This window comes from Leuciscus leuciscus (genome assembly GCF_965113295.1).
Source record: "Leuciscus leuciscus genome assembly, chromosome: 20".
NCBI classification, from domain to species: Eukaryota; Metazoa; Chordata; class Actinopteri; order Cypriniformes; family Leuciscidae; genus Leuciscus; species Leuciscus leuciscus.
In genome coordinates this window covers 16,831,790-16,847,596 of record NC_138744.1, presented here as the reverse complement: position 1 = coordinate 16,847,596, position 15,807 = coordinate 16,831,790, and the positions used below count along the sequence as shown (strand labels likewise).

Sequence of the window (15,807 nt, the reverse complement as noted above, 5' to 3'; positions counted from 1 at the left end):
TATTAAACTTCATGTTTCTCATCTAATATTTGTATTTTATTTCAGCTTTATTTAAATAAGTGGGTGGTGGTGGCACAATGGATAAGACACATGCCTTTGGTGTGAGAGACCCAGGTTCGAATCCACTGTGAGACACCAATGTGTCCCTGAGCAAGACACTTAACCCCTAGTTGCTCCAGAGGCGTGCAACCTCTGACATATATAGCAATTGTAAGTCGCTTTGGATAAAAGCGTCAGCTAAATGAATAAATGTAAATGTAAAAAAAAAAAAAAAAACTTTATTAGTTTTAGTTAATAAAACCACTGGAAATGGAAATTGCACACTGTAAGAGTACTCTGCATTTTATGAAGAACTTCTTTGACCATTTTAAAACTAAAAGTATGTTTAATACAGTAAGTATGCATGAAGTAGCCTATGAATACAATCTGGACATCCGTCATGCCATCTGACCTACAACCTCAGCTGCATCGTCATTCCCTGTCATTAATAAATATGACAATCCTCTTCCATGTCCTCATTTAGGATATAAATTGTCCAATGGATGAGCACTTCAGAATCTCAGCCATCTGAGATTTTATTTGCATACCGATTTATAAATATTGTGAATTCAAAACTACTAATCATTTGACGTACATTTGACAACCATATAGTACGGAAGTAGGCATATTCAGATGTGGGGAACAGTTTCCACACTTAAAGGTGCAGTAGGTGATTTCTGAAAAACGCTGTTGAAAGTGGATTAGACTGTGCACCACAACAAACTTGTAGCCAATCAGCAATAGGGGGCGTGTCCACTCATGATGGGAGAGAAGAGAGAGTGAGGGAGTGGGAGATTTGAAGAAAGACTGTTGAAAAAGAGATGGCTGAGAGACATAAAATGGCTGAGAGACCATAAAAGGTCAGAGGAATATCAGTGGAAAAAGAAGGGTTATGATCAGGCAAGAGCTTTAAGACGTTAATATTAGAAAAGCTTTCCAGCGCAATAAAGGGAGGGGTGTGTTTTTTGGGGTTGATTTAAGGGGCTATTTACACGACACCGTTTTCAACTAAAAACGTAAAATATTGTATGCGATTTGGCCATTAATTTACACGACAAAATGCAAACCTTTAAAAACGGGTTTCAAAGTGTACGTTTTTCAAAAACAGTGTCCGTGTAAACAACAAAAACGCGAAAAAAGATGATGACGTCATGCACATGCATATTACGTTTTCAGTCTAAAGTGTTTCATCGCCATCTAACGGCCTGGCAAAATACAGCGTTTTTAGTCATTTTTGCGGATCTGTTTGAATGGGGATCGTTTTGACAATGGTGTCATCTGTACGCAGGAAACACAAATGAAAAACTTCTCCGTTTTAAAGGGGTGGTATAATGCCCTTTTCACAAGATGTAAAATAAGTCTCTGATGTCCCCAGAGTGTGTATGTGAAGTTTTAGTTCAAAATACCCCACAGATATTTGTATATAGCATGCTAAAATTGTCACTTATTGACGGTAAGGAAAAACGCACCGTTTTTGTGTCTGTCCCTTTAAATGCAAATGAGCTGCTACAGAGGGCGGAGCTTCAACCACTTGAGTCCTTTTACCTCACACACATGCACTGAAAATTTCAAAAGCTTTTAGCCTTTTATGTTCAAACCAGAGTCAGACAAAGATGGAGAGACTCAAGAAGTGACTACATGTAGAATGCAACAGGACATTTCTGAATGGTGAGTTAATGAATTTAGGTAGCTTACGTGTAGTTATCTTCTAGTCATTGATTAGCATATTCTGTCATGATAATCTATAAATCACGTTCCCAGGGGCGGGGTTTATGTAAATTCTAGGGTTGGTGATGTCTCTAACCCTGGAGGAATGTCCTGTAGTCCCTTCCAGCCTTTTGTTGTAGTCCTTAAAAAGCAATTTCTTTAAAAGCAAATATCTCCCTTTGCTTTGAACTTTGTTTGCAGATGTTGCACACAGACATTACACACTAACTAAAGTTAGAAAAGTGAAATCATAAACAACCACCCCTTTAAGCATATCGTTGTTGTGTAAAGGTACCCTTAAATATCAACAGTGTTCAACAATGATTCTCAGAAATCGCTTACTGCGCCTTTAATGCAGCAACATTTATTAACTGAGGCTTTGTAAATTGACTGAAAAGCACATACATTAAACATTTAATAATAATATAAATAATAATAAGTTATAATCAAAACTTCCATGGTCATGTGATTTAAAAATGGCAGCGCCCATTTAGTGGCCCATATTTTCTTAATCTGCTCATCTCATGTGATTGTACATAATTTGCGTTAATTTATCAAAAAAGCGGTTCATTTCTTTCTTTATGCATAAAACTTTAATTAGAAAAAAAAAATACCCAGTGTACCTTTAAGGATTAATAGCCTACATCAAAGTTTGGTTGGTGGAAACAGTGAGGCATGGGAGGACACGTTACCACATTTAAACCCTTTAAACCCTTTAATAAGTGCAGGTGTGTTTTAGGCTGCAGACATGAAGCAACACAAATCTGGGAGCATTTTTGGGCTTAGTCACCTCACATTTACTGGGCTGAGCTCCCGAAGAGCATCGCGCGCTGAATTACGCACAGGGAACGCAACCGCAATCCTGCGTAATGAGGTTCATTGGAAACAGTCAACGCGATGAGTATGAATTAAAGGTAATTGTGAACTTACCGTGTGTTTGTAGTGTTCCAGTATACAACGTGTCTCTTTGCTGTCGTTGACAAAACGTGTATAACCAGCGCCAGAAGTCTCATCATAGCGCAAACTCCAGAGCACCTTGGCACGTTCATGACTGAAATCGTCCAAGCCCTTGTGGGCCGCTTATGAAACGAGTTTAAACTGAGGTGAGATTCAGTTCTGAGTAAAACCCAGCAGAAGAACTTTTACTGGGCTAGAAGAGAAACAGAATTCCCAAGTCGTTAGGAACTCTGAACGCTTTTACAAGAGAGACATGTTCTGCTTATTAAATGCAACAAGAAGTTGCACGTTTTAGTTTATAAAGTCACAAAACATATTGACAAGTTCATAAATAAACATTCTTGCGATTCCTTGTGACGTTTAGTATTTCCTGGTGAAGATTTGATAAGTAGTCATTCCACTTTACGCTGACATAAAAATAACTTTTTCTTCAAGTGTAAATCCAGTGTTGGTTTATAAGGTCCAAGTTTGACAGCAACTCCAAACTTCTCAAGAAAAGAGGAGACAATTGTTTGTAGACGCGGGACGCTCTCAATCACGGCCGTTGATAGTTGACAGTGATTAGGAGTGACTGGAGTGCGTTTCTGGGCAGGGCGGAGGACACGGGTGCGTGAGCGTTGAAACTTTGAGCCAATCAATGATCTAAGGGGCGGGGCCAACATTCCATAGCTTTTGAAGGTGTGCTGCACACACAGTTCCCTGACAGCTCCACTTTCGCTGCATATGGGTCAAAAGTCTTTCAAGTAAGTTTCTTCCTCGTGAACCAATTTTTTTTTATTAAACATCTTATAGGGGTAACATGGGGGAACATGCCCCCTTTAAAGGGGTGGTTGATTATGATTTCACTTTTTTAAATTTAGTTAGTGTGTAATATTACTGTTTGAGCATAAACAACATCTGCAAAGTTACAACGCTCAAAGTTCAAAGCAAAAGGAGATATTTTCTTTCAAAGAAATTGCTTTTTAAGGACTAGCTACAACAAATGGTTGGTAGGGACTACACGACATTCCTCATGGGGTCTAAGACATGGGGTCATCTTACACCAAGGGTCTAAATTTATCTTTTTACTTTAAAATAAAAACTTTTACTCCACAAATCTAAAAACATTAATGTGTCCAAATCCCTCATTTACAAATAGACACAAAAAACGTATTCAACATAATACAGTGTCATAGATCACTATTTTTTCAGAGACACAAAATTAGATCAAATAATCTCAAAATTGTTTCGGCTGACTAAATCTCACAAATGTTGATATTCAGATGAAATGACAAAATTTAAAATATCATATAGCCATTCATCAAAAGTACTGAAAATTAAGGTGGGGTTATCCTACCCCGGGGGGGCATCTTTCCCCATGTGACCCTACTGTTGTTGTTACAGTAAAAAGTTTGAAAAATTGTGGTGACGAGATATCATTCTGCCTAAAATTACCTTTGTATTCTACTGAAAAAGTCATAATAGATTTTAACTGTATATAGGCTTACTGTGTTCCAAATGCAGCAGTGATCCATTCTGGGCCTTTAGATTATAAAATATATAAAATATATATTATATATAAATTATATATTTATTTTAAGAAATTAATGGTTTTATTCCCCACAAAATTGACAGTAAATACTTTTACATTATTGCAAAAGTTGTCCATTTTAAACAAATGCTATTCTTTTAAACATTCTATAAATTATGAAAAAAATTTATCAGAGTTTCCACAAAAAATATTGAGCAGCATAACTGTTTTCAACATTGATAATAACAGGAAATGTTTCTTGAGTAGCAAATCGGCATATTAGAATGAATTACGAGGTAGGAAGTTGTGTTTAAGACGTCAGGTGCGTTCAGTCACGTTCATAAGGAAGATGGTGGCGTACTTTCTCTTAATTAATTACACAAAAAACAGCAATGTTTTTAAATCTACTTCTAGAAAATGAAGAACAAAGAACGTGCATCAGGTGTGTTTTGCTTTTTTGTTTTTAACTATTTTATGAAGCCACTGTAAACTTTATCGTTACATATTATGTATATATATTAAAATGCTTTCATATTTTGTGCAGGCAGTTAGCTTCTTTGCAAATAGAAAACCCTGATAATGTCATTGCAAAATACATTTAAGTATAGTGGTATTTCGCCATGTTTAACTGAAACACCCTCGTATATGGGTAAACAACTCGTTAAGATCCCGAGCTTCCCACTCATACACTCACCTAAAGATTATTAGGAACACCATACTAATACTGTGTTTGACCCCCTTTCGCCTTCAGAACTGCCTTAATTCTACGTGGCATTGATTCAACAAGGTGCTGAAAGCATTCTTTAGAAATGTTGGCCCATATTGATAGGATAGCATCTTGCAGTTGATGGAGATTTGTGGGATGCACATCCAGGGCACGAAGCTCCCGTTCCACCACATCCCAAAGATGCTCTATTGGGTTGAGATCTGGTGACTGTGGGGGCCATTTTAGCACAGTGAACTCATTGTCATGTTCAAGAAACCAATTTGAAATGATTCGAGCTTTGTGACATGGTGCATTATCCTGCTGGAAGTAGCCATCAGAGGATGGGTACATGGTGGTCATAAAGGGATGGACATGGTCAGAAACAATGCTCAGGTAGGCCGTGGCATTTAAACGATGCCCAATTGGCACTAAGGGGCCTAAAGTGTGCCAAGAAAACATCCCCCACACCATTACACCACCACCACCAGCCTGCACAGTGGTAACAAGGCATGATGGATCCATGTTCTCATTCTGTTTACGCCATATTCTGACTATACCATCTGAATGTCTCCACAGAAATCGAGACTCATCAGACCAGGCAACATTTTTCCAGTCTTCAACTGTCCAATTTTGGTGAGCTCGTGAAAATTGTAGCCTCTTTTTCCTATTTGTAGTGGAGATGAGTGGTACCCGGTGGGGTCTTCTGCTGTTGTAGCCCATCCGCCTCAAGGTTGTGCGTGTTGTGGCTTCAAAAATGCTTTGCTGCATACCTCGGTTGTAACGAGTGGTTATTTCAGTCAAAGTTGCTCTTCTATCAGCTTGAATCAGTCGGCCCATTCTCCTCTGACCTCTAGCATCAACAAGGCATTTTCGCCAACAGGACTGCCGCATACTGGATGTTTTTCCCTTTTCACACCATTCTTTGTAAACCCTAGAAATGGTTGTGTGTGAAAATCCCAGTAACTGAGCAGATTGTGAAATACTCAGACCGGCCCGTCTGGCACCAACAACCATGCCACGCTCAAAATTGCTTAAATCACCTTTCTTTCCCATTCTGACATTCAGTTTGGAGTTCAGGAGATTGTCTTGACCAGGACCACACCCCTAAATGCATTGAAGCAACTGCCATGTGATTGGTTGATTAGATAATTGCATTAATGAGAAATTGAACAGGTGTTCCTAATAATCCTTTAGGTGAGTGTATTTACGACATTGTGCTGACTTTCTTGCGACTTGAACGCACCATGATTTCTGAAGGATTATGTGACACTGAAGACTGTAATGGTGTTTTTAGTAATGGTGCTAAAAATCTTGCTTTGCCATTATAGAAATAAATGACTGTTTAAAATATATTAAAATAGAAAATAGTAATATTTGAATGTGTGTGTGTGTGTGTGTGTGTGTGTGTGTGTGTGTGTGTGTGTGTGTGTGTGTGTGTGTGTGTGTGTGTGTGTGTGTGTGTGTGTGTGTGTGTGTGTATTTGAAATATGATCTGCTTTTTAATTTTAATAATCCTGCTTTTGTTAAGATATTGTCACCAAATAATGGGCTGTTTGATTAACCAGAACAACTTGCTCAGTAACAGCACTTCAGCAGATCCATTTAAAACCCACTGAACATAAAGGACATTTGTTTGGCAGAGAAATCTCCACAGTTATTACACACCCTAATTCTCCTCCTCAAACTGGTTATTCATGAAAAGGGCTGTTTTCACCATTGGGGATTGAATTAAGCATGTTTGCAGCATTAGCCATAAGACTTTTAGGAAAGAGCTATGTCTTTTGTCCAGCTCAATGTGTTGTTTCCTCATACTTTTTTTTGTATGTGTTTGTTCATTTGTTCCTTTTTTTGCTTTCTTCAGAATGACAAGCCAGTGAAGTATCATTCTGACATTATTCAATTCATTAGTAGTGCATGAGGATGTATCCTTGAAGTTGTTTTGAAGTACACAACAGCTTCTGGAGACTTTGGCTCTAGTTCTGCTAATCTCTGTGGGAGTCTACATGTTTTGTGTTTGTATGTGTGAATGTGTTGATAGGTAAGGGAGAAGCAGAATTAATTCACCTTGCTGACGACAGAGATCCCGGGAGAGTACGTGTTCAGGCAGTAATAACCGTGGCCACCATGTGCGGCAACAGTTGGTGGTCCCTTGTTATTATCTGCGCGTGTTAAATTACTGGCTCAAGATGTGAGTAATGCGAGGCAGGTACGACCAACGGTGCGGCAGGCCCATCACTCTTAGCGGCAGGTGGAGAATATTCACCAATGACGTTGGGAAGCGCAGCGGTGGGTATATTCAGTGGCTAATTCTTCCAAGTCTTCCCCTCGCTATGGCACAACCTATTAATTCCCCTGTCCTCTTCTCATTAATATCACATGATTGTGCGCCGGCGTCTTCCCCTGTGTGATTTGTCCCTCTGGAGGATTCACAGTCCCCCGACAACAAAGCAGAAGTTCCTCGTTCCCTCGTTCCCTCGCTCTCACGAAATGTGGGATAATTACACAAAAGGTCTCACCCACTGAGGCCCGAATTGGTCTCCTCAGTTATTATCTAATTAATAAAGCAGTGTGATAATGGGCAGCACATACACCAGAGATAGATATTCACGCCTGGACCTTCATATCTGACTCTGTGTCGCTTCCTGACCGCAGATTTGTCCTGTCTCGGAATTAACAGGATATATTCAGGTCTTTGTGGCGGTGTAGTGCAGCTTAGAGCCCTTGTGGAGGTCATATCTGCAGCACAGCAGAGCTTTGATTTATATAATGAAGATCTGGGTGCCAGTGGTCCATGTGGGCCGGGTCTGGGCTATTGTGTGGGAGTCTCAGCAGTGCTGTGGTAATTAAGAATTGTGGCTAAACGGGGAACAGTCACCTTGTGCTCCTCCAGGAGCCGCTCTAAAGTGTGTTTCCTGCTCCTGCAATCAGGTGTTGTTCCAAAACTTGTGTCCCCACCTGACCCTGCTCCTGTTTTATGTAGTTTTACCAAGCTAAACAAGAGCGCAGCCATCATACACTGTAAATTTATCTGACACAGCCCGTGTACTTGTTTTAGGGTAGAAACTTTTACATTGTTTATGCAAGTACGCAATCGTTAACGTACACTCTTGCAGTGGTCTTGCCGGTAACAAACATGAGTATGGGCCATATGCAAAGACAGTGTGTGGGGGGCCCCTTTGCCATCATCCCGTGATCCATGCTATTTATCACACTTTTTTATTTATTTATTTTTTATAAGAGTGTACAACAACTATACATATAATACTCACTGATAGAAAACATACTGTTTATTATGTATACAGTATAACACTCATATATGTGTATGAATTGTGCTATACTTAAATAGAGCACTGCAGTATTCCCTTACACATAAAATGACAGTTTAATAATATTTAATTAGATTATGCTTTGTATTTCCAAAACATCTACAACAATCAAACTATTTAACAGTGTAGGTACCTCTACAAGCATAATGAACACAGGATTGATGCTAAGACATTAATATAACATGTCTGATATTTATGTTGCCATCAGTTACACACTCTAAAAAAGCTGGGTTGTTTGGTTAAATACGGACAAACCCAACTGTTGGTTTACATTTTTTTAATTAATTTTTAAACCCAGTAGTTGGGTTTGTCCAAATGTTCATGTACAAATCATGATTCACCAATAATTATGTACTAAAATGTATTCTAAATATATGAAAGAAAATGTAGGAACAACTAAAACCACACATTACTCTGGGTGGCCATATTTGTGTTAGGATTAAACTTTACATAGATATTTTGACTTAAACATTTCATCATATTAGAAAATAGCTCAAACTGTATTCAAACGCAGATACGTGTATGTACAGCTGGCTAATGAGATCTCTGTATAAAGTGTGTTTATTGAGTTTGGTTTTAAGGGAAAGCAAACGTAGCATTGCTCAAGAATCTTTCTGTGCCTGTTCTCAGGTGAGAGTGTGTCTTTAGAGAGTGGCATATGCTTGCTATGGTATCTGGGCCCCGGTGCAGGTTTGCTGTGGGACCCTCTCGGTTGAAATCCCCCCCGAGTATCATCACCACCATTCTCCCTTGTAGCGACAGCCCTGGCTGAGAGAGTGACAAAACCCTGTAAAGGAAAGGTTTTGTGGAACGCTCACATATAGAGATGGTTTGGGCTTGTTTTATGCAAATGATTAACCTTGGGCATGCGGCCGCTCTTTTAGAACAGTCTAAAATCATTAACATCAGAGGTTAAGAACAAATTCATGTGTACACATGTTGTGAATTGTGCTGACATTTTTGACGTTCTTGAGTGTAATTATTAGTAATTATGAGACCCACTGGCTTTCTAAGCTATTTAATAAACTCTATACTAATAAACTGTATCAGTAGTTGACCTGACAGACAAAACTGACCGTAAGTAGTCAGACAGAACCTTGCTATAGCGCACCTTGAGGCAATGCTGACAATGCAACACATAAATGAAACATTCGTAACACAATAAACACACAAAGTCTAGCTTGTTTAGATAAAAGTATCTGCATTCACATACTTCAACGCAAATAAGGCCGCAAACATACTACTGTTGTATCGTAACGCCAGGATGGGTTTGTTTCTTTATTAAAATGATTGATTCGTTAATTGTTATCTTTGTATTTCGCGTACCAAGTGTTGTCTGTTTGTAATCACATTATGAAATGAATGTTTTTCTCCAAAACACGTTGGCCACAATTATTCATACCCTTTTAGTAAATACCTTTTTGCAGTCTCCTTTTGCCAAGATAACTGCTCTGAGTCTTCTCATAATGCCTGATGAGTTTGGAGAACACCTGACATTCCTTCATACAGAATCTCTCCAGATCCTTCAGATTCCCAGATCCATGTTGGTGCTTCTTCTCTTCAGTTCACTCCACTCATCAGGTCAGGGCAGATGCTTTTTGTGCTCTGAAACACATTTTTGTGTTAATTTTGATGTTTGTTTTGGACCGTTGTCCTGATGGAAGATCCAACCACGGCCTATTATAAGATTTCTAGCAGAAGCCGCCCGGTTTGGATTTTTTTATCCGTTGATATTTGATAGAATCCACAATGCCATGTATCTGAACAAGAAGTCCAGGACCTCCAGCAGAAAAATAGGCCCACAGCATTAAAGATCCAGTGGTATATTAAATTGTACACATGGGGTACTTTTTATCCTTGTGTGCACCAAACCCATCTAGCGTGTTTGCTGCCAAAAAGCTCTTTTTTTAGTTTCATCTGACCACAGAAGCCTGTGCCGTTTGAAGATCCAGTCATGTCTGACAACTGAATATGCTGGAGTTTGTTTTTGGATGAGCTTTCCAAAGCTTGTTTTTGGATGAGCGAGGAGCATTTTTCTTGAAACCCTCCCAAACAACATGTGGGGATGTAGGGGTTGTTTGATTTATTTATTTTTTAATAGGCTTTCTGACCCCAAGACTCAACTAATCTCTGCAATTCTCCATCTTTGATCCTTGAAGAGTCTTTGGCCACTCAAACCATCCTCCTCACCGTGCATTAAGATAATATAGACACACGTCCTCTTCCTGGCAGATTTGTAACATTTGTACTTGATTATAACTTCTTAATTATTGCCCTAATGGTCAAAATGGGTATTTTCAATTATTTAGCTATTTTCTTACAGCCACTTTAAATTTTGTGACGCTCAACAATCTTTTGCTGCAAATCAGAACTGTATTATTTGGTTTTACACATTGTGATGGATGATTAAGGGAATTTGGCCTTTGTGTTTCCTCATATTTAAAATCCTGTGAAACAAGAAGTCATAGCTGGACAATTTCATGTTCCTAGTCACCCTGGTGTGCTAAAAAAAAGTTAAATATTAATGGGAATATACTTCAGAGATATTTTATTCATAAAACATTCTAGGGGTATGAATAATTGTGGCCTACGTGTTTTGGAAAAAAACATTTATTTCATAATGTGATTTCCCCCCCAATTTGAATTCTTTTACTTCAATGAAAGGTTAGATTTTTGCCAATTTTTTTAATGAAAGATCACATTTTTTGAATGAAAGATTTATTTTTTACAGCCATTTTTGATCATAGTTACCGGGGGTATGAATACTTTCCGTACCCACTGTATGTGATGTCTTGGTTTGGGTCTTCAACCAGGGCTCTCTGATGGAACTATGGAGAAGATATATGTTTTGAAAGTACACTATTCTGGGCTCTCTATTGACTGTGAAAACATAAAATGGCAAGTTTCTTGGGCAGGAACATTGTTTTATTTATTTGTTTTTCCCTTTAGCTTTAGCGCTGCTCTTCGGCTTGGTTAAATCTGACGGTTTGGGGTATACCCGTGGTGTCCTGTGATCAGCATATCAGAGCGGATATAAATAGCGTCACCTAAGAAAGTCCTACGAGACATATGAAAGATGTCATCTGTGCAAGTAAGTCAGGCCTTCTTTCTTTCTTTTTTTCAAAACAAGCATGCACGAATGACAGAAGATGTATGTAAATCTTTTGTGTAGGCTTACTGTAGTCTGGCAATAACATTTTGAGCACATTTCATTTCTAAAAAAAAAACTAACAAGAAATCCTCCTTAACTAAAAGAGTTTACTTTTTTAGTTACTTTTTTTAACTCCTTTTTAGGGGGCCCCTGGGTCTGTTACGGTTAAAAACCTTTAAATGTTAAGCACGTAGCTCTCCATAACATCCACTTTTCTCACAGACAATGCAAAATGAAGTACATAATATTGGACAATTTAAAACTATGTACACTACTGTTCAAAAGTGTAGGGTCAGTAAGATTTGTTTGATGTGTTTTTTTGTGTGTTTTTTAAGAAGTCTCTTATGATCACCAAGTGCCAAGGCTGCAAAGCAGTAATATTGTGCGATATTATTACAATGTTTTCTTTTTAAATATATTTTGCAATGTAATTTTTTCCTGTGAATTTTCAGCATCATTACTTCAGTCTTCAGTGTCACATGATCCTTCAAAAATCGTGAAAAGATGCTGATTTGGTACTCAGTATATTTTGTTATCAATGTTGAAAACATTTGTGCTGCTTAATATTAGCATTAGTAAAAATCTTACTCGCCAAAAACAAATGAACAGTTATAAATAGGACCAATTTTCATAGAACTCAAGTTGAGTTTTGACATTGTCCCAGAGTTACTTTCTTAATGGATTATTGTTATCATTTTGGCTGTTTTTTTTCTTTCTTTTAAATCAAACATTTACTTGAAATAAGTAGAATTTGATGCAAATTTTTCCTTCTTTTTTGAAGTTTTATGAACAGCTATTTTTATATAGGGTTAGTAAGGGTTCTTAGAAACGACAGCAGTGGGTCTTTCTCTCTCTCCATAAATCCCTCAACCCTATCCGTGTCACTTATGTCCTCCTTGCCTCCCTCATTTCTCTCTTGTTTCTCTCTCTCCGTCCCTGTTGTACTCCAGCTGTCAGGGGAGAGTTAATCCTGTTATCTGTACAGGCGCAGACTGACAGTCTCACACACATACACAAACACACATTTTCCCAATCCGCCGTACTGTAATCAACCAGGCTGTACACACCACTCTCCCCTCTATAATTAACTTTCCTCTCAACCGGCGTCGGCATGTAACACACACACAGACTCACAGAGGCACTGCTCAATTAATTAGGCTGCCCACATGCAAACTCGAAGGGAGTGAGAGAGAGAGACCGGTTCCCTTTCGCTTTTCACTCTAAACTGCCCCGCTGCATCATAAATTCAATGAAGAAAGTGTGATAGCGAGGACATTTGAGACCCGGAATTGATGCATTTATGCTTGGCTTTATTTTTGGCCTAACATGGTGCATATTGTTGGCTCTTAACAGCTGAAGACAATGTGACTGAATGCATCCATTCAAGTTCAGTTGATGTGTGTAGGTGAGAGCGCATGAGCTTTTGTTCATGTAAATGAAAGAGAAAGTGCCAAACGAGGTAAATAACTAGGCAAAAAACCTGCCCTGCCAAAACAAAACACACAAACACACACAAGCAGGAAGACACGTCACTCGCAGGCATTCAGGTTGGGCTGTAGCCTTTATGTTTTTCACACAGTTTCTCTTTCTAAAGCTCTCTCTCTCTTTCTCTCTGAGGGGTAATTACAGTGGTGGGCTCAAGCCGAGCCGGTAAACGCTTCTCTTTTCCTCTTTTGCTCCCACCAAGCAAATTATGCACTGGTTACTATAGAGACCTGTTTACAAAATGTTCTTTTTGCCTTTTTCTTTCCTCCCCCCTCTGCCCTCTCTCGCTCCATTTTTCCCTTCAATTTTCTGCCGCTCCCTCAAACTCAGTGTGTCTCCTTATGTACTGACTGATGCCTTCATCCGCCTGTCATCTTTATTTCTTTCTTAGTCTCTTGCCTGCTGTCTCTATGCCCGACTGCACACATAACACACACTTGCACACAAGAACGTGAATTATATGAAAATATGATTTCGTATGATATTGAACGGCTGTCTAAGACCTAAATGATGAATGTCTTTTTTAATAAAAGGTGTAAAAGAAATATATTTCTCTTCATATGTTATTCTGATGTTGTGCAATTTCAAAATCGGTACGGACCCATTGTGGTATAAATATTACATTTATGCATTTAGTTGACATGACAGTGGCGTCCTGCTCTGACAGGCTATATTTCATCTAAAATTATTTGAAACATATTTTAAATTACTAAAAAAAAAATTTGCAAATTATTTAACGCAAAATGTTTTATTTACCAATATTGGTAGCATAAAAAACATTATTTACATTATTTGATGTGGCAAATTGGCTTGTTTGATTGGGGACCTAGAAATAGTTCAGAATCTTAAATGTTTATTTAATATTTTACATGGCAATGTTTTTCTGTTTACTAAATCAAAACACTTTATTTAAATGTAAATTATAATTTACATAAGTCATTTTAGACTGTATTAATACATTTTAAACTAAAATCTTGATTTTAAAAAAAAAAAGAAAAAAAAAAGAAAAAAAAAGTTGAATCAAAGATGCGGTGGTTTTCTGGAATCCATGTTAGTTGTGTGTTTTCCCTGGGAATCGAAACCATTATCATGTTACTACTTGCACATCTTATCTTGTCCTTGCTCAACTCTTCCTTTCTCTGTTTGTTTCCTGGTTACACTTGTCTTTCCCACACACTTGTTATTGGCAACCTTAGTGGTACCCAGTGTATTCAGAGGATGTTTCATGCCTTTTTTACCCCTTGTTAAATTCCTTCTCATCGCTCCACTTTGCTGCCTTGGTGATCTACTCCTATTCTATCTCATCTCTGTCTCTTGCTCCCTCTTTAGGCATTTACTTTTCAGGCAGGGATTGACTTCTGCCAAAGCTGTTCAAATATGACAGCGCTTAGACAATAAAAGTGCACCATCATGGCAGCTTGAGAGTACAGTACACAACCTGAGAGAGAATGTTTGTGATTCACACGAGTATCACAGCATCTGAAGCAACGGTTCTAAACTGGTTTTGCTACAGGACCTGGATTTTACATTGGACAACAAAAGGTTACCCAACACAGCAGCAAAACTGTTTATCATACAAAAGCCCTAACACAATATGTAAAATTATAAGCATGGCATGTCACGAGATATAGCCTATACAGTATAAGTGCAATTTGGAAGCCTGAGGGTCAGTTCACAAAGAACGCTTTTTATCTGTTTTAAAGCATGGTAATAAGATGTCTTTAAAGTATACATCTCACGCAATATCTCTGTCTGTCTCATAGTTCTTTTCTGCTGTGTTGTCTTGAATTTTTGCCTTCCGCTACGCTTTTAAATAGTTTTTCATTTGAGTTTGATGCTTTCTCGGCTCCGCTGCATTTAAACATAAGAACACATACTGCACATGCGATTTAGAAAATGCTAGACGGAAGAATGTAAACCAACGCAAGCTCTCGACCCACGACACAGCGTCATAAAACGTGCAATGATGTACTTACTGTAATTTCAAGATGACATGACTAGTGTTGCCAAGTTCACGGTTTTCCTGTGTTTCCTGTATCTCTTGCTGCGGTTTGATTTTATAAAATTTTTCCGCCCGTGGTTTAGAGGTTTGACATATTGTGGCCTTTTAGCTCATTAATGAAAACAGACTGTTGAAGTTGAAATTGTGTATTAAAGGGGTGGTTGAATATGATTTCACTTTTTAAACTATAGTTAATGTTGCTGTTTGAGCATATACAACATCTGCAAAGTTATAACGCTCAAAGTTCAAAGCAAAGGGAGATATTTTCTTTTAAAGAAATTGCTTTTTAAGGACTACAACAAATGGCTGGTAGGGACTACGCGACATTCCTCCCGAGTTAGTGACGTCACTAACCCTAAAATATACATAAACCCGCCCCCGGAACACGAATTATAGATGATCAAGACTGAATATGCTAATCAATGGTAGAAGAAGCTAGGCTACATAAATACATCAACTAACCATTCAGAAATATTGTCTACATGTTGTCACTTCTTCTTGAGTCTCTCCATCTTTCTGACTCCGGTTTGTACATAAGGCTAAACGTTTTAGAAATTTTCAGTGCATGTCTGTGTGAGGTAAAAGGACACAAGCTGTTGAAGCTCCGCCCTCTGTGCTGGGAGCAGCAGCTCATTTGCATTTAAAGGGAAAGACACAAAAACTGTGTTTTTGCTCACCCTCAAAAAGTGACAACTTTAACATGCTATATACAAATATCTGTGGGGTATTTTGAGCTAAAACTTCACATACACACTTTGGGGACATCAAATATTTATTTTACATCTTGTGAAAAGAGCATTATACCACCCCTTTAAGCATAACGGTGACCGTAAAATATGTATCTTAGGTGTGGAAGTGGCATACTGTTTTGGAAGCTTGTTTTCTCCACAGAATAAAATATTTTAAAAGATAATTGCGACTTTT

General features: G+C 38.3%; 1 protein-coding gene across 1 annotated transcript in view; it reads right to left on the bottom strand.

Annotated features, from left to right (window-relative positions):
* The window catches only part of efna4 (ephrin A4), a 52,815-nt gene extending 49,535 nt beyond the window's left edge, over nucleotides 1-3,280 (bottom strand). Inside the window, exon 1 of the mRNA XM_082149597.1 lies at nucleotides 2,677-3,280. Within this exon, the coding sequence (XP_082005723.1) occupies nucleotides 2,677-2,795 (119 nt within the window). The 5' untranslated portion in view covers nucleotides 2,796-3,280. The remainder of the gene's footprint in view (nucleotides 1-2,676) is intronic.
* Between the last annotated feature and the right edge of the window lie 12,527 nt (nucleotides 3,281-15,807).